The 19,745-nt window shown below is 36.1% G+C and overlaps 2 protein-coding genes across 2 annotated transcripts; one reads left to right on the plus strand and one right to left on the minus strand.

Moving 5' to 3' along the window:
* Positions 1–2,111: 2,111 nt before the first annotated feature.
* Positions 2,112–7,083, plus strand: LOC102218234 (haptoglobin-like). Its single transcript, XM_005812545.2, has 4 exons — positions 2,112–2,191; positions 2,561–2,622; positions 5,348–5,619; positions 6,216–7,083. Exons 1-4 carry the CDS (start codon positions 2,172–2,174, stop codon positions 6,768–6,770), a joined length of 909 nt encoding a protein of 302 aa, XP_005812602.1. The 5' UTR covers positions 2,112–2,171; the 3' UTR covers positions 6,771–7,083.
* An 8,014-nt stretch (positions 7,084–15,097) lies between these two features.
* Positions 15,098–18,911, minus strand: LOC102218494 (sulfotransferase family cytosolic 2B member 1-like). Its single transcript, XM_005812546.2, has 6 exons — positions 18,773–18,911; positions 17,443–17,654; positions 16,534–16,660; positions 16,364–16,458; positions 15,925–16,105; positions 15,098–15,635 (listed from the first exon to the last, which is right to left on the minus strand). Exons 1-6 carry the CDS (start codon positions 18,909–18,911, stop codon positions 15,493–15,495), a joined length of 897 nt encoding a protein of 298 aa, XP_005812603.1. The 3' UTR covers positions 15,098–15,492.
* Positions 18,912–19,745: the final 834 nt, after the last annotated feature.

Raw genomic sequence — 19,745 nt, forward strand, 5'->3', positions numbered from 1 at the left:
CATTTGAAGCCCTGGGGTTTATAATGCCTTTGAGTCTGGTCAAATTAAACTAATGTTACATTACAGACCAAAACATAGACCACTATATAGTTATATATGTCTTTTTTCATGCATGCACTTTAGGTTATGTTTTAGTTTGTACCTTTTAGTGTGGCTCCGTTAAAACAGAAAGTCCCAATGTAACGATTTTCTTTATAAAATTATACATAGAACTTTTCAGGTATGAATTTTACCTGGTAAAATATCCAATCTTTCAAAAGAAAGTAAACTGTAAATCTAATATGCATAAAAGTAAAGCTGCTGTCTGTTACAGATCATCTGAATATTTGGGGTTTCAACAAATGTCCAACTTGTGTCTGTAAACTTGATTCCAATAGTTATCAGAGCAAAATGCTGCACTTATCAGAGATTTGTTCAAATTAAAAGTCATGAATTTGCTTCCACTTCACAATTATTCATTGATGTGTGTTGGTTTATCTTGTAAAAATATATATAGTTTTAGAATTTTATTTGAGAAAATGCAAAAATAAATAAATAGATGAAAATCAAGGGCTTTAAGTACTTTTGCAGGCAGTACTGCACATTATGTGAAATTGAAAAAGGCATGTGTTTCTGCCTTCTATGCACATGACTCATTTTGAAGAGGTGAGGAAATGAAATGTCTACTGTTGCCATGTTCATTCATTGTGTAACCAACTGGTGACATGCAAACAAACTACAGTAGCTATCATGTCAGATGAGTGGAAACTTCCTTAAATTCAGGAGTTAAATGCATTTATGGGATCACATGGAGTCTGAACCACCTGAAACATAAACTCAAGATTTCTAAGAGGCGTGAGCAAATTTCTAGCTGAAGAGTTTCTGTATGAAATCAGGCTGGGAATGTTTTTGCCTCAGGTCAGCCATGGCTGCAATGCTTAACACCGCCAGAATGAAATGACTTCATTTGAGATGAGTGCCTGGTTTTTTCTCATTACCAGTCATGAGCCAAGGCTGCAAAGCCAATTAAAAAAGCCACACCACATTCAAAAGAACCAATAATAAATCTTCTCCCTCAGTAAAAACTCCAGTTTTCTCTCAGTGACATTCCTCACATGTGAGTCAAATTGAGACTGACTGTAGAGAAGAAAAACCTTTGACCTCTGTACATGAATTGACTGTATTATCTTCATACTAACAAAATACACATTCTGCACAAGGTTGAATATGTTATTATCTATGACCCGGTGTGCTTAGCTTTTGAATTTCCATTTCTTGAAAGCACCATTCACTTTTTACTGCTTTGTTTTGTATCTGTAAATATCACTTTTGTCATAATTTATCATTTTAATGATATCTTGTAAGAACAATTATTATTTAAAGATGAAAAACAAGAGTAGAACTCCTTTATGACTTTGGTGGTGCTTTGCAATTTTTTTCTTCTTCCTTTTATCTGTTTTGTCTATGTCACAGGACTTCAAATTAGGTTGAATTATCTCCCATGAATCATGAAACTGCAAAGCCATTCTGTGACCTTTTGCAAATAAATATGCAGAGCAGGATTGTTGGACTTTCTACTTTGCAGCTTTTTACTGTCAGACTGCTGGCATATTTAAATACTGCCAGGAAAACCAAGATACACTCTGCTCTTGTTTCATGCAGGAAGACCTAATGAGGCAATATTTGCCTTATCTTCAGTAAATAGTGGAATGTGCATTAAGCTGCAATCTGTCATTTTCCTGTCTTTATTTTCAGTAGACTGTGATGCAAAACCATGATATAAATGGCACATAAAATTTTCAGTCTCTTTAACATGAACTAAAAGGAGGTGAACTAAATTTATAAAATAAAACAAGACAGAACCTTTCTTATTGCCCAATTTTGTTACTATATGCAACATGTTCTGATTCTTTATTTTACAAGAGAAGCTTGTATTGTTAATGAATTGCACTTTAAAAGTTTTATTGTATTTTCTTCTCATTCTGACAATTTAGAAACTATCAAACAGACCAAAGAACGTGTTGCAAGATTTTGCTATTTCGCATCTCATTGCGAAATACTGGGAATCCTGTTTTCATGTGCCAAGCAGAAATTTCCAGATCAGTGTTTTATCTTTCAACAGATATAAATATCTCAGCACCAGAAATGCACAACGCACTGAAAAGGAGAGGCCACAACCATCACTGGAGAACATGCTCGCTGTCAACAAGGAGTAAGATTAAAATATTTATTGCTTTGCATCACAGAGGAAATCTGAAAGCAATTATCTTTATTTATAACATCAAAAGGCTTTGCAATTTAGATAAATATAATTCATAGAAAAGTGTAAACTGAGTTAAGAATATGCAAAAACTTTTGGAGATCTTGTGTAAAATAGTTTTTACAAAGCCAAATTTTAAATTCCCAGCAAAAATCAATTGCCTAAACAGGTTAAAATGATAATAATTAATAACCTTGATTTTTAAGTAGTTCATTTGTCAATACTTTTTTTATACGTAGGTCTAGTTTTTTGTCTCAGCTGATCCAGATGAATAAATCCAGTAGATGCCTTCTTCTTAGTTGACTCTGTTGTCGTTTGAAGGTTTTTCCTTGCGCTGGTCCTCCTGGCCGCCGTCCTGGCAGAGGGAACAATCAGAGACTCAGGTAACGCAAACATTCACTGCTTAGCTCAGCGTTGACAAAGATCTAAAAATTGTATTTTATTATTTCTGTATTTATTTGTCTGGTAACAAAGTTTGTATGACCAAGATAGTTTAATCTATGAAAGTGCAGTTTACTGTTTACCTATGATTTGTGTTCACTTTGAAGGGTGGAAATATGTATGAAATATTTATCACAAACAAAAAAATCATAGTAGAAATAAATGTAGGTGTTTAATAATTTATTCCTTACTGGAATAAATTATAGTTTATTCCAGTAAATTCTAAATTGTAGTTATAAATTGTAAATTATAGTTGACTATAACTATAAGCTCTTTCACGCACTTCTCTCATTCACACAAATACAGAGTTTATATAAAAAACTAAAGATAGATTGCAAAACGAATTACAGTCAATGAAATCTGTTTTTCATCTGCAGGTTTAGGATGTATTTTATCATGAGTTTGAAACTTTCTTTAAGTTTCAAAGTATATTTTTCTTACTTGAATTTTTCAGCACTGTTAAAATATTAAATATTCTCATCATCCCCTAATATGCTTTAAGAACACACAGGATGTTAAAGGCTGTCCTAATATTTTCACACGACTGTATCTTGCTTAATCCTGATATAAGTTGTTCCTCTTTTCTACCTTTTATTTATTTTGTTCCAGAGGTTTTCAGTAGTGTTTTTATTTCATTAGCTGGATCTGTTTCAGGTTTGGGTGAGTTCAGGACCAGGAGAAATGAGAGTTTTAAAAATGTCTCTCATTTGAGACAATAAATTTTGTCTTAAACTAGACAAGATTAGCCAGAGTGTTGTGAGCTTATTGTATCATTTAGTGCAAGAGGTGAAAATAAATGTATTGCATGTGACTTGTTGATGCTATGTGCAACATTATGAAATAAGATGTTTCAAGTCATCTATCCATTTTGTTAATGGAACTGAAACTTTGTGATTAAATGATCAGGACTCTTTGAAAACATGTCCTGATTTTCTCTTTAAAACTGATTATTTATTAGGTTATAATGAAATATTTTCAGTAGTTTATTCCTTTGGTGAGTGAGCTAAAGTCTTTTTAATAGCCGAGGGCATTAATAAATACATGAATAAACCAACACTCAATAATTTCAAAAGTCACGTTTCCTTTGAAGTTTTGGAGGATTGTATAATTAGTTTTTTTCATTCACCTTTTGACTTTAAAGTATTATAAAGTTACATATTTGTTACAATTATCATGTTGTGACAGCATAACATAAGATAAATAATCTGTGAAAATATTATAGCTCTAGAAATGGTGACAATTTTAACGAATATGGAAGAAACATATTTTTTGAAAAAGTTACACACTCTCACTTTAAATAGTGAAATTCTTTAAAATTGTGTTGCCTGTTCTTTTCATTTATGAATAACTTTTTTTATGCATGTGAAACCTTTAAATCCCGCAAAGAAAATTGACAGAGAAAACTCCAACTCCAATTCAGAGTCTACTGAAGAAAGTCAGCAAATCTGTAGACTATCATGTATTTTACAATAGACAACATAATGCTTATGAAGACATCACACATTCTCTACAGACAGTAAAACTGATTGAGAGTAGAAGTTTAACTTCACCTTTGTACAAAACAAGATTTCTGATCAGATGATCCTGTTTAGCATCTTCAGTACCGATCAACTCCAATTCTGTCTCCTGCAGAATTTAATAGATTGTTTCATTCAAATATTTTTTTTATTTATCAACAAAGGAAAACATTCAGAGTCTTTATTTTTCTTCAGAAAACAATCATTTAAATGCAGCAAAACCTACAATCTAGGTCAAGAAATATGGCTCAGCACACTGGGGACCTAGTGAAAAAGATTGCATCAGCTTCTAGTAGTATTAGGTGAGAAAAGAACCCACTCTTAAAATCTTGTTATGCATCAAGCTAATAAAGTGATTAATTTGTTTAATTGCATGTAGGATGAAATCTTCTGCTTTGATTAAACTCACCAAGGAAGAACCAGTACAGATTTAATAATCCAGAGAAAATATTCAAGATGTTGCCATCACTTTGAAGAGACAATCACTTGAACCTCGATTATCCCAGTCACAGAAAGGAGAAGAGGATCAAACACACAGAGATGGGCTTTGTTTCTTCTTTTCTGTTTATGAAAAACAGAATGAAAGAATCAAAGCTTTTTCTTTGAAAGTTCAGACGACCTAATTAGAATAGAGATCCATGCGATAAATCACAAGCCAGGAGTTACATCACTAACTTACAACAGATAAACCTTACGAAAAGCTAACATTTATTAGCTTTTTGTGGGGAGATCACCTATAGCTTCCCATCCCAAATATTATGGAAAATTTTAATTTGGGGAATAATTTACCTCTCATAGCAATATTTTTGGTATATTATATATTTATGTTTATAGCTGTTTCTTAAATTTTTGAGTCAAGTTCATTTTAGTTTTCTTTGCCCCGTGGTGCTTAATTTTATTGTACTTGGACATCAATTGTTCTTCAGATTTTTTTTTATTTCTTCCATATTTTTTTATTTACTTTTTCTGACCTCTACCTCTGCCCCCTTTGGATTTTCCAGCCTATGCTTCATGAATGGGCCACCAAAAGATCAAGACATGTGATATTTTAACGTATCTTGTTTTTTATGAGAAAATGTTTTCAACTGGAAAACAAAATAAAATTATAACAATAAATTAACTGGTTTTATATTTTCCCCTAAAAAATTAGGCTTCCTTCGTTTGAAGCGGATGGTTGGTGGGACGTTGGCCCCTCAGGTTCCCTGGCAAGCCATGGTCTACCTGTCTGACAGCGTGTTGGATGGCGGGTATGCAGGCGGCGCTCTCATCTCCGACCGCTGGGTGTTGACGGCTGGAAGGAACCTCTTTATTAGAAAGAGTCGACAGGACACTCAGGGAAAAGATCCTGTCATCCCAAAAGTATATTTAGGAATCTCACAAAAGGCAGAAGCCGACGCCTCCAAAGAAGTCGCTGTAGACAAGGTGAGGAATTGGCTTCTTGTTAAAAAAAAATGGTTTTAAATACTGATAAGGAGACATTTGCTAAATGTCTGTCATTTTTGTGTTAGTTAATTTGAAAGGAAAATAGAAAACAAGGAATTATTGCCCTTCTTTTTATTTCATTACTGTGGCTATGTTGCATTTAAATTTTTTAGGAGCTGGAATAAAGCTACTTTAGATTTTAAGCTCCAGGGTTAGTGAGACAAATGACATCCAGGAAGGATATATGAAGTGATTTGTGAAAGGAAGAGAAACATTTTTGTACTTTCTTGCTTTGTTCTTTCATCTTTCTCAGTTCATAACCATGTTAGACTTTAATTTCTTTAGGCGTTCAAACCTTATTATAAAAAAACTTAATATAAAAGGAAAAATTATTCTTATTTGGACTTGTTCAAAACTTGTTCGCCTGGGAAAGTATTCAGAGTGAGACATTGCTTTAGGTAGCAAAGCTCAGTTTGTTTTGATAGCTTTGGGATATGAGATTAAAGGACTTTTTATTACATTCTTTATAGAAAACAGCAAAAAAAAAAAAAAAAAGGAGATTAAAAATAAGAGATATTTACATTCTCCTCCTGTAGGTTTTTCTTCATCCAGGCTTCCAGAATCAGACTGACTGGGACAACGATCTGGCTCTGATCAGACTTAAAGAGTCTGTAATCATGACTGATAAGATCACTGCAATCCCCCTCCCAGAGAGAGGCCAGGACCTGGACACTGTTGTGGGCGGGTCAGGGGTCATCGCTGGCTGGGGCTGGGGGATCCACCTCACCCCTGCTACATCTCTCAAATACCTCGTTCTCCCTCTGGCTAATTACTCCGACTGCAAAGCAGAATACGACCTTACCACACACACCCCCAGTCTGGATGACAACATGTTCTGCACCAGACCCACAGAGCTTGAGGAAAACATTTGTTTTGGTGACGCGGGAGGCGCTCTGGCTGTCAGAGATGCTCAGTCTGGGGACGTGTACGCTGCGGGGATCCTCTCCTACGACAAATCCTGCAGCCGAAACAACTACGGCGTCTACATGAAGATTTCTTCGTATTTACCTTGGATCCACAGAGTCATTAGAGGAGATACAGAGAAGTCGTCTGCTCTGCGCTCTGATGTAATGGCTAAAATGTACCGATAGCAGCCACAGAGCTTCAGGCTCTCTTGTTTTGATAGATGTTTCGCGAGAGAAATCATTGCAATGTATTGTGTCAGTAAATGGCTTTAATTCATGTCTGTAGATTAAATGTTGTGACAAGTGAAAACATTGGATTTGATTTATAGTCTTGTCACAAACCCACAGAGTGGTAAATAGGCCACACTAATAATGATTTTTTTGGCCTTATTTCTAAGTTAGTTTTTATTTGACATATTTCTGAAGTGAATTTCAGAAAGGGGTATACATTGAAATATGTAAATTTACAAAGGCTACAGAAATAACAAGCATAAATCCATCAACTGCGTGCTTCTTGTGTGTATGCACTCTTGTGGGAAAAGTTGAAAGGAGAAGAGCGAAACATGTTTTTATATTTAGGTCAGAGCTTCTATTAATCTTTTGTGAAATGACCCAAGGGTCTGAATTTAAGAGCAAGGTTTGAAACAAGCTATTTTGAGTTATTTAGGGGGGGAGAGAGTTGTAAAACTCACCAGTAATTGTAGTGTAGAGATGAGTCCCGCTGAAGTTGAAACCAGATATTTTATTAAAAAATAAAGACAGAGTTGCTTCTCTTTCTTATCAAATGTAATGAGCCAAAGTGATTTGGCTCATCTGATCAGTTGGCCTCCTATGCACCTTTTTTTGGCAGACACCCGAACATGTAGGAACTAGGAACCAGGAACTAGCTACATGAAGGAACTCCAAGCCCTTTCTAGCCTGGAAAATATTTCAGATCCTCCAGAATCAAGTGTGAGTGGGATTTGAGATGGCTCAAAAGCAGATACCACCTAAGTATGAGATGGTTTTATAATGATTAAATAAGGAAACAAAGAAAATTAGAGCAAAGAGGCAGCGTGAAAGCAGCAGAAAAATCCAGTAAAGAAAGCAGAGAGCTTAAATACTGTGGTTAATGGGTCTTTGATAAACCGAATGGAGAAGCTGAACACATACAGGTCTACTGACCAACAAAAAAAGACTAATATAAATATAAAACTATAAAATACACAACAGAACACAAGAAGGCACTTCAAAACTCAATGCAAATTAATGGGCAGAGAAAAATCTTAGAATAAAACAACAAAAATGATCTAAATACCAACACAGGTGGGGACCAATAACATAAACAGCTGTATATCCTGCTTACATCCTAACCTTGAATAAGTTAAAGTCAACGGATGGGCAAACAGACAGATGGAAATGTGGCCTAATTGGTTAATAATCACACAATCTGTCCTGGATAGACAGAATATTCTATCTACAAAACACTTTGCATTTCATTTATAATTTAAATGTTGAATATTAAATATTTTCCAGGCACATACTGTCAGTTTATAACATTATTAAGTAACTATGTTACCTACTTCAGTTGTTAAAACGTGCTGTTTAAATCAAAAACAACTCAAATGAAATTTGACTGTGTTCACATGAGTCGATTCTTGGCTACATTCTTCACTGCAGCAGCTCCAAATGTTAAGACAACATTACATCATGGTGCTGCTGTCCATCGCTTGAAAGCAAAAGTTAACAATGAATTAAGAGGGTCCGACACTTTTCAGACCCTGTGGCTTTTGACTGCTGCCTTCAATACCACCACTTCAAAGATATTTCTGTCAGGCAGGTGTGTCCACTCTGCCATAAATAACGAAGTGTCTCAACAATAAATACCCAGAGAGGTGTTGTGATGACAGCTGCCCGTCCACTTCATACATTATGATTGGAGAAGATGAGGGCGAGAAAAAAAAGAAAAATCAAAGTGAGGACTGGTTCTGACCCGCTGGGTGATTTATTTCAGTTACGTAAAAACAGACCAGCTTGGGGCATGAAGAAGCAGATGGTCTTCGTTGTTGTGAGTTTTTCAGTCTGTTAATTACACCTCTGAATATTCAGACAACACACAGGAAAGTGCTGCTGCCTCAGGTTTATGAGACTGATAAAAAACATCATAATTACCAGAAGAAAATATGACTTTAGTTTATTCTTCATCACATCCTCAGCAAATGTTTTGTTTATTTACAAAAAGGCAAATTTGATGTATATCTTCTTTTAGGGTTTACTGCAGAATAGTTGAAATGCCTTCTTCAGATGAATGTTCTAACATTTAATAATCAATTTTTAGTGCTTTTTTTTAATCAATAAATATATCCAATGGGTAAATTAAGTTACAAACCTGTTTCTTCATATCTGTCACTGTCCTCCTTGTTTTTGACGTCTGACCTGAGATGTCTTCCTGCCGTTTTTCAAAACTTTGCAGACTGAGTACATCTCTTGGCTGTGCTGTGTTTCTGCTGGAACGTTTTGTGCAAAAGCCTTAATTAACTTGGAAATCCATTTCCTCTTTGAGTCCAAATTGTTCAGACGCTGCAGCTTCAAATGATGATTTTCCCTATTTTGTTTTGAAAAGTGCTTTTATATTGGTATGCAAAGCTGTTTTGCTCCATAACAGTGTCTGTCTGCTTTGCAAACACATTAACTCTTCATTCTTATTCAACGATGTTTATTCCTGAGGAGTCACTGTAGCAGCCCTGAAGTTCAAAAGGTGCAAATCTATTTTTTCTCAGCTTCGTTTTGTAACCGGCCACTTCTTTGCTTTTAAAACCTTTGCTGTATGTCAAAGGGCCGATCTTCTCCATTTGCAACCTGTCTCACTTTGCCTTGTTAAAAATAAAATTTCTTTTAGATTATGTTACTACAATTTCCGTGACCAATTCACTGTTTATCCATGAATTATAAATAGGGATTTGACATCAATATGTTAATATTTTCTAATAACAGACTGAACATCTAAATAGAAAATAGTCTGGATGTATGGAGCACCTTTCCAGTCACACTGACCCCTCAAAGCAAACAGAAATAATTTTTCTAATTCTAGCTGCTCTGAAGCAAGAGATGTTTGGTTTCATTTAACTTCTGACAGTAAGAGAAAAAAAGATTTATGTGTTGTTTTTTTGTGTTTGTAAATGTCTGTTTTTGGTTGCATGATGACAGTAAAGAACATTCATTCAATAGGTACCAAAACTGATCATTTTATTAGAAGTTGCACACACATTCAATCCCACAGCAACGCCCCAGAAATGAAATTAATAAAAATATTAAAACTAAATAAGTCATTTTCAAATAAACCCAACAAAAATGTTAGCCTGGGATTTGAATGTTGTCATTTTCTGACAACAGACACAATTTATCCAACATGCTTAAAATCTGGGACAAGAAGAAAACAGAAGGTGGCTTTGAGATAGTTTCTGCAGCAGCAGGCACTCATTGTGTTTCCTTTTTTTAGCCAAAGTTAAATTTGTGTACGTTTTTTTAAGCATTTCTGAAGCGCAGCACCAGAGGTTTTCCTCTATTGCTTCTGAAATATTAATGTCCTGTCAAAGCCTATTACTTTCTTCCAGTCTGAGTACATTCCTTTAAAGCACCGACTAAGGTCACAACACATGCAGAGTTGTTCTGCAATAGGAACCAGAACTTCAGACTTGTAAGCGGTGTGTGAAAAAAAGATCTTTAGGTTTCTGCAAACATGTAGGTAGACCTTTAGGTTGTTGGTTTGTAGATTTACTGTGTGTGTTCACAAAATGTGTGTCATGAGTTCATGACAGTCAGTCTTGAAAGGCTTGATAAACTTCTTCTTTTTTTTTTAACAAAGCCAAAAACAATTATGTGAAAAGATTATTTCCATGTGTGAGAACCTATGTGAAACAATGTTTTCACCAGCAAATCAGCCAACAATCAGGCTGTGTGATGTTCAATTATATAGGATAATTACACACAGACTGATGTTTTCGAACCTTTTTTCATATTAATTATGATTTTTTTTTATTCATACAGTTAATAAAAACATATTTCTAAAAGTATCACAATCTAGCAAATAAATAATTACAGATTTGTGAGTGAGATATTTTAAACATACATATCATAATTATACGAAACAATTAAAAATGTATCAATGTGTGTCAATAATTTGTCAAACACACAATGAATTTAATACAGAAACCATTAATTAAAACTGGAATTCATTACTTGTTAAAATATTTATTATTCCAGTATTTATTCTTTCTTTTTGTTGTTTTTGCTAGAAATCATCATGAAATAATTGAAAGGATGAATTTGGATTTTGAATTAAATCGTGACATCTGATTGGCTAACCTGCACAGCAGTTCAACTGCAGACCAATCACCTTGCATTGATATCATTACTGTGTTACACTGGTTTTGATGGGAGGGCAGACAGATAAATTCATAAATTCACATTATTCTCCAACTCAGGAACAGTAAATATTGTAATATATATAAGACTGTTGCATAGTGGATGGATGAATTGATGGTATTTAAATGATTACCTGCTATATGTTCATTAATTTGATTACATATTTCTTCATTTAATCGCCCCATCACACATATAAAGAAAACATCAAGTAGCAAAGTGATTGTGAAAAATGTTTACTCATTTCCCTTCATCAGAAGGTTCTGAACAGACTTTACTCATTGTAGTCATGGCTACCAGATAAGCAATAGCATTAAATGAGCTAATCATTAGGAATAAATGATTTGTGAATTAAAGTGTCCTTTAAGATGAAAAGTATATGTCAGGGGAAGGATACAAAAAACATGTAAGTTACTGAGCTTCCTCTTGAGTTCAGTTAAATCCACTATCAAGAAATGGAGGGAATATAGAACCTGTCAGTCTTCCTAGATCAGCCCGTCTTCACACGGAGTGACTGGTCAAGAAGGAGACTAGTGAGAGAGGACACCAGGATACCTATGACTAAAGTTACAAACTTCAGCTGCTGAGATGGAAGAGACAACAAATGTTGCCCTGTCAATGTCTTATGGGAGACCAGCAATGAGAAAGCCGCTGCAGAAAACTCAAATGAAGGCTCAACTAGAGTTTGCCAAAAAGCATTTCAATCTTAGCTCATGATCTGACATTTGTGAAATGGCAATCTCTCTAAGGAAGCCCAGCTGTTCACATTGAGTCACTAACTTTGTAGAAATCTCTGCTTCTGTGTAACAAGAAGAAACCTCCAACAGAACCAGGCTCAGGATGAAGAACCACCTGCCAGCTGTGGGTTCATTGGGAACATCAGTGACTCGAATTTACAGTATTTAACCATACAGTATTATTTGTGTGAACAAAATCTCACTTTCTATCTTGTTTCACCATGAGGACAAAGACAAATCCAGCTGTATCAGTAAAACAAATATATGTACGTGATTCACAGCTTTAAAGTTCTGGGAAGTACTCAAAGTATGTGTAGACATTTTCAGTCAGGTGATTTCTAATCATATTGAGACTCACTAACACATTCCTCACATCTGTGAACATATGTCTTTTTACTGTGAGTAAAACAATTTGCTGCTAATTCCCCATGTACGTCAATCCCTTTGAAATCTGGAGATTCACAGTGGTGAGATGACTCACTAAGATCTGTTAGTTTCTGACTCTGATGATGGAGCTGATGGGCTTTAAATGTGATGCAAATGCCAAGACTGTCACACCTTGTTCCTTCCAGAGGAAAACACCTGCTAGGACTCAGCTCAGAGCTCTTGGTCTCATTACCATCTGCAGCACAGGGGGCAACAACAACACCTGTGACTCACTTATTACAGATTTCATTTTTCTTCAGCACAAAAAAAATTAGGAAGAAATGAATACAAAACTGCATTCGTCATAAATTATATGTTTACAGAGATAAACTAAACGTATATATAAAAGAAAGACATTGTGAGTGAAAATTTGATATGCAGATACAAAAATCATGATTTTTAGAAGGTATTTTTTGCACTTTAACATTGCAGTAAGAATGTGGTTTTATATCGCATGTTGTTTCCCACTTAAATGTTGCATAAAGGAGCCTTTTAGCGTGCTTGTATCTTAATAGACTGCAACAGTAAGAAGTCTTCAATGTACACAGGTTTTCTCTGCAGTGTCTTGTGGTAGGTTGTCATGCTGCCAGATAACATCAAGATGGAAAAGGTCAGCCTGCTTTCAGCAGCAGCAGCAGCAGCAGCGGCGGCGGCGCTGTGGAGACGCTCCCCTCTTTTGATTCCCAACACTGGGACTATGACAGAAACAAAAGGACTGGAGAAGTTCACCATCACCTGAGGCTCATTCTTACATGGACCAAAGATGAATTGTTTCAGACAGTCCCCCCGTTGGTGTCAGACATCACTCACATCAAGTTTTAGGTGTGGCTTTGATCTCGAGCATTCAGTATGTCAGTAGACCGTCTTATGTAAGGGACTCAAATATCTCTTCGGATTCGTAGCAGCCTGGGTGCTGCAAAGACTGAAACCAGCGACACAGAAAAAAATAAAGATCCAAATATGAAAACTCTAACTTATAATCACCTAAATCTTAAAATCACGAGGTTTTCGGAATCTATTTTCAGAAATGTAAGAGCTACGATTATCAGAGCACCTCATATCTGTGATTATTATGGGCATGCTAACTATGACAACTATGCTGACTCTGTCAAAGGAAGGATGTATGTTGAAAACTAGATACGGCCAAAAATTTATCCCTGAGCTACTTAATAACTCAACTGAGCTTTTTAGAGTGAATAATTGTCATTCATGATCACAAATCTGTGGTAAATATGCATAATATATTCGGAGAAAAGTTCTTGATCACAAATCAAGACGATGTGAGAGAATGCCATAAGCGCCAGTTCCTAAGACTGAGTTTGCAACTGGCAGGCAATTTATCTACAAAATCCCAAAAGCATAAAATTTGTAAAGATCTTTATGTGACAATGCATGAAATTTTCTTGATAAAATATTGAAAATAAGCATATGTTGTACAAAGTAACAGAAGAACTTGATTGTGGAGCTTGGGCGCTGGACAGAGATCTGGCAACTACTTTCACATCAGGGTGTGAAAAAAGAGCAATAATAAGATTTCTTTCCCAGCAGCTGTCACATTGTACAATTTTTCCAATAAAAATTTCTCACAGTGTTTTGTTGCCCAGTTAGCCTCTCTATTGGTTAGATTGTCACTGACCAGAGTTTGACAATTCAATTTCTCTGAAAGATTTTCTTAGGATCTTTTTTATTTTATTTTATCAAAGATCATCAAAAGTCTTTGCATCTAAAATGACTAAAATCAAGCTATATAGTAAATCAGCAATGAGCAGATCATCAATCTCTTCAACAGAAAGGAGAAAATAATATCTGTACCTCAAACTCTGAATAGGTTCTATTTGAACAAACAAGCATATTTACTGACTGATGTCCTTTGGAGAGATGAAACTAAAGGTGAGATGTTTGCTGCCCTCCAACCTCCTTCCCCTAAGCAAAATCTGAGACGTCTGAAGAAGTGTGACAACATTTCTCACACACTGGGATGTGTGAGTGAATATTAAAAGCTTGGAAGGAAATCATGAATGGGTGTGTGTTTGTTGGATGTTGGTATGACGGCCCATCAGGCTTGTCAGCCTGATTAATCAACACACATTTAACAAACAATTCTCAAATTGATTAGCAGCAGAGGGCTCCATGTGCTCAGATATGTTTTATTGACATAATTATACATTTTTTGTAGAAAGCAGCCAAGGTGTCGACCTAAATGTATATTTTTAGGAATATCCTAATTATATTTATTTTTTAACTCCCTCTTAAATACAATATCTGAATTATTCATTTATTTATTCTTTAAAAGATAGGGGGTTTTGTTTTTTTGGAGAACACAGCTGTAAACAACACACTGGTATTGTGGACCAGTGTCTGCACAATCCTTATGTTGCTACATATTACTTTTTAAATAATTGAATGTCAATGTGTTACATGCACATATGTAACACACACACAGACCCACCACCACACGCATGCACAAGTGATTTCACTAGGACTTTTCAATGACTTTCATTAATTTTTTGTTCATTTCTATAGCCTAACCCTGTCCTTAACACCAAACCTAACCTAAACTCAGTTCACACCTTATAGTCCTAACCCTAAAGCAACACTTCTCCTTACAGGGTCAGGTTCTGGACCCCAGAAGAAGTAGTGGGTCCTCACATTTCTTAAAGTTTCTGAACAAAATCATTGTCAGATGTTGAGATTTCATTCAGCTCAGTTCTTCCAATTTTGAGCTTTCAGAACTACCAGTTGCTGTTTCGGGCCTCTTTTTGCTGCTGGCCATGTTTCAGCATCAGGACGTTTTAATGAGGCCATTAAAACGTCACTAATGTATACAAATGTTTAATAGTATTATGCAGAGTGGCCTCCTAAATATTAACTAGCAGGGAAGCAACATGTTTCTTCTTCTTCTTTGTGAGTGAAGTGACAGCATACAAAAGGACAGCTCAGCCCTGTGGATTCAATGACCTTTAACCTTTCCTCCCCCTCTGTTTATTGTTGCAGTGTTGACACGACTGTCAGGTTCTATACGTGCATCTTGTGATTCACAGAAAACCCAAATCCAACTTGAAAAAAGCGAAAGAAGCACATCAGATATTGAATCAGTAAATGTTTGTCTCATCTTTTGCTCACCAAACAGAGACAGAACCATGACATGTGTCACATAAAAAGATTCATTCATGAGCATTAAGCAATACTACACATTCTTCAAAGGATGTCAAGGAGATATCATACTGGAAAATAACTTTTAAAAATGTCTAGATTTAATAAATGTTTATAAGACAAACGTGGTGTCATCATCTCTGGGATGATCTCTCTCACAATTATCACAAATCTCTTTTGTTTTGGCAGTTTCAATCTTTCAACTCTGATTCCTCGTTTTCTGGTTTTTCCCACACAAACTTCAAAATGCAGTCCTGCATCTTGGACTTGAACGCAGTGTCAAAGTATCGATTCTGCTCCTCTGTGAACATGTTTCTCCAGTCTCCGATCTCACCTGGATGGTAGAAAACAATTAAGACAAGATTTTTATTCTTAAGAAAGTAAAAATATATTTTCTGTAGAAATGGAAAGCATAAAATAAAAAAAATATTCAATTGTGTCCGTACCTAGAACATGATAGGCTCAAGATCTGATTTATGCATGTAGTTATATTTAAAAAGTCGCTTGTAGACGTTTGTAACAAATCGATTCATTTGGAGGACTTTTCTTTTAACTTGGAGGTGTTTGTTTTCATTTAACTTGGATCACATGTTGTGAGACAAACTAAACCGATCAGCGCTCACCTTTCCTCATGAAGCAGCCTTTGCTGTGATCCAGTATCTCATCAGGAATAAGGCTGTAGTTGATCATCTTGTTGTCCTTCATGCAGCTGAAGCTGCAGTGTTTCACACAGTTATTGAGCTCATGCTCCAGCAGAGGGCGCTGCAGGAAAGAGCTCACCTTGTTGATGGTCCTATGCAGATCCTGACATCAAATCAAGGTGGTAAAATTGAATGTGTATAAAAAACTAACAACAATTATTCAGACAATTAAACAATGACTCAATCAGTTCTTTCAAAGTATCGTGGGGGAACTTTGAAAGATATAATTTAGGACATAATTTGTAGTTTAAAAATGTATAATATCTTCTGCATTATACTGTTTTTAGATATTTTTTTTTTCCGTGATAATGTTCTGTTCATTTATATGTGGCTACTTTAGAATGAAGGAGCAGTTCTTTACCGTCGACATCTCTTCATATGTGACATGCAGCAGGTTGAGAGCCGCAGCCTGACTGGTCCAACCTTTAATGTGGTCAAACCAGGAGCCAAAGTGCACTGAACCAGGGGGAAAAGATCCAAATTTAGGAAATACAATAAAAATATTACAGAAACAGAAAAATGTTAGCTCACATGTTCCCTCCAAGAAATGATGCAAAAACTCTGGAAAGGAGCCAGCATCAGGGAGGAAGTTGGCCATCTTGTGGAAGTGATAAAAGGACACCAGAACATCTTTAGGGTTTCTGCTCACATAGATGATCTGTTGGGAGATAAACAACAAAGTGTGCCAGCATGTTGGAGCTGCTCTTGCAAAGAATGGAGAATATCCTGATATTCTATTTACATTCTGAAGCTGGAAAACTGAAATGAAAAGATCACCAGTGTCCAAAAAAGTAACACATTAATGAATAAATATCAATACACCATCCCTGCATCAGCATTTTGAAAAATCTGAAGTTTTTTTTAATTTATTTTACCTGCTCATGGTCTATTTAATTTTTAGAGCTAGTCTTCATTTGTTTGACTTCTTTCTCAAACATCTCATTTCCTTAATGTAGCCAAGTAGATCATCTCTTCCTGATTAATATCAGCACTGCTGCGTTTCTATCTAAACTCACCAAGTAAGTGCATAAGTGCAAAAACTCACTTTATCGAAAAACAAAATGAGAAACCAGTGGATGCTGTTTGTCCAAGTCTGGTTGTTCAATTTAAAAATATATATTAAAATGCTTATACACTGCTCAAAAGAATAAAGGGAACACTCAAATAACACATCCTAGATCTGAATGAAAGAAATATTCTCATTGAATACTTTGTTCTGTACAAAGTTCCATTTGCACAACAGCAGGTGAAATTGATTGTCAATCAGTGTTGCTTCCTAAGTGGACAGTTTGATTTTACAGAAGTTTGATTTACTTGGAGTTATATTGTGTTGTTTAAGTGTTCCCTTTATTTTTTTGAGCAGTATATATATACACACACAGACGGGGTGTGTGTGTGGGGGGGATGGGGGGGGGGGGGGTGCGTGTGTGTGAATCTGACCCTGGCCTTGGATTCCTGGAGGGCGGGGCCCAGCAGGTCATGGGGCAGATGTGTAGTGAGAACTCGAGGTGTTGAGGTCGAACTCTTCAACAAATCTGCACAGTAGTATTGCTCCAACCAGGGGGCTCTGGTCCAGTTTGGAGTAGTCTGGGACACATGTGGGTCCCCTCTGCTGGATATGAGGGTCACAATTTCTTGCATCCATGTAGTGCCTATTGAGAGAAATCAAAGAGACGTGTAACTTGAGTTTTACTGTTCTTATTGATCAGTATGAAATTGTTTTAGTAATTTTGCACCATATTTGCCTATAGCTGTGCAAACTTGTTGGGGTATTAATTCAGACCGCGGAAAGTTCTTTCAAAACATTGTGGTTTGTTTCCAGCCACCCAGACACTATAATAATTTTGAAAACTACTGGTATGTTGGATTGGGTTATATTCATATTCCAAAAGGCAAAATCAGTGTCTAATAAAAAAATTTAAAAAAACTGGTATTATGTTTAGTTTTGTTTTGTTTTTTTTCTGGAAAATGCAGACATTGGTTTTCCAGCAATAAGAAGGAAGAAACAGACTGCTTGGAGGAAATGCTTTACTACCCAGTGCATAATTTTTCACATGGATTATTCCAGATTAGGATTATCTGGAATCGATAGATCGATGGATTATTCTACACAGGGGGAAGCATCAGGGTGATCCCACACCCTGTTTTGGACAAACCAGTTTGACTGGTTTTGGACGAAGGCATGTTGGAGAATTGAAAGGCGTTAAACTCTTAAATATATATGTAACAAACATAGAAAGACTTTATTACACCCTTTCCACAGATTCGTCTTACAGCTTCATCAGTACAAACCAAAACTCCAAAAAGTCTCAGCTTATCTTAACATCACCCTTTTGTTATAGAGTATTCTATTATTTTCACGTCAGTATTTCACGTCAGTGTGACCTGACGAAGCGTTGAAAACAACTCCATAAAAACTATTTCCTCTCTTACAGGCAAATGTCCTCAAATAGATTTCCCCCATGGTTTCTATGCTTACTGAAGACTTTCCAACATCACCGAGTGCCACGTTAGGCTCTCTATGCCTACCCATGAAATGCTGCCAATTCAAAAATAAACCACCAAGACCAACCTACTGCAGAAGAGTTGTAACCAGCTGAAGAAACCTCACACTACACACTAGATAATATTTGAGTGTCCTCTCGTTCAGAAGGACCATCTACTGTCCACTGTTGACTTATTGAAAATTCATGAAATATTCAATTTAACTTAGTAAGAAGCCACCAGTGAAGTGCAGCATATCATGACGGTTAGCGTCGCCTCCTCTTACCTGACTTTGGATAGGACACAATGAGGACATCCGTGTCTTGAAACAGAAACTTGAGAGCGTGTTGTAAGGAATCCTGAGTGTGCAGGTGCCCAGGAAATGAAATACCATGAAAAATCTCAGTGACATCCAACCTGGCCATGTCTTCTCTTAATATATTTATGAATGTGTTGCTCGGGATCCCTTTACTGCAGCTCCTCTTTCTCAGTGAGTCTTTGACTCTGTGAGACATTCTGAGCTATTGTATGAATCCAGAGAAGGAAGTTCAGCCAGATCCTCCTCTAAATGGGCGTCTGCCAGTAGATATTTTGACAAAACATTCCAAGAATGGCCATCACACAAAAAAAATAATAAATGTTTTATAAATGATCATCTTGCCCAGTCAGACTGCAGCTGTGAGCTCATTCATATGTTATTCCAGGTGTTTAAAAAAAGAGTCAGTGTCTAAAGGACAGCCTGTTGTTTTTGGTGAAAACACCAAATTCACAATAACGCCTAGGATTTACAGTCCATGTTGGTTTATATCCAGCTGCTGCCTGAAACAAAAGTCTGGTTCAGATCCCAACTCATGGAGACAAATTCTTGTTTCTTTAGTCTTTGGAGCTGTTCAGAAATGTTGGTTTAATGAAATGTTCTGTTTATCCACCACATTTTTGAGATTTACCACAAGTTGGAAACATAATCCAGATGTGGAGATAAAATTAATGTTAATGCCTTCAACAAATTGTGTCTGAATTTCTGGAGGAAGTTGCTCCTTGGAGGATAGTTTTCTCCCTCTCTAAATGTTTAATCACAGTGTTCTTGGACAGCGTTGGGAGGAGAACATAATTTTGGAAGCAACCAAGATTTGCGACACACGAATTGTGTCAGGATGCTTCACTTTTGGCACAAGACTCTACCTGGCTCCTTCCTGTCTGGGTGAATGCTTTTCTAAACACTTCAGTCTATCAGAAGGATGATTATTCAGATATAATAA

Source organism: Xiphophorus maculatus, chromosome 4 (genome assembly GCF_002775205.1).
Source record: "Xiphophorus maculatus strain JP 163 A chromosome 4, X_maculatus-5.0-male, whole genome shotgun sequence".
Classification (NCBI taxonomy): domain Eukaryota; kingdom Metazoa; phylum Chordata; class Actinopteri; order Cyprinodontiformes; family Poeciliidae; genus Xiphophorus; species Xiphophorus maculatus.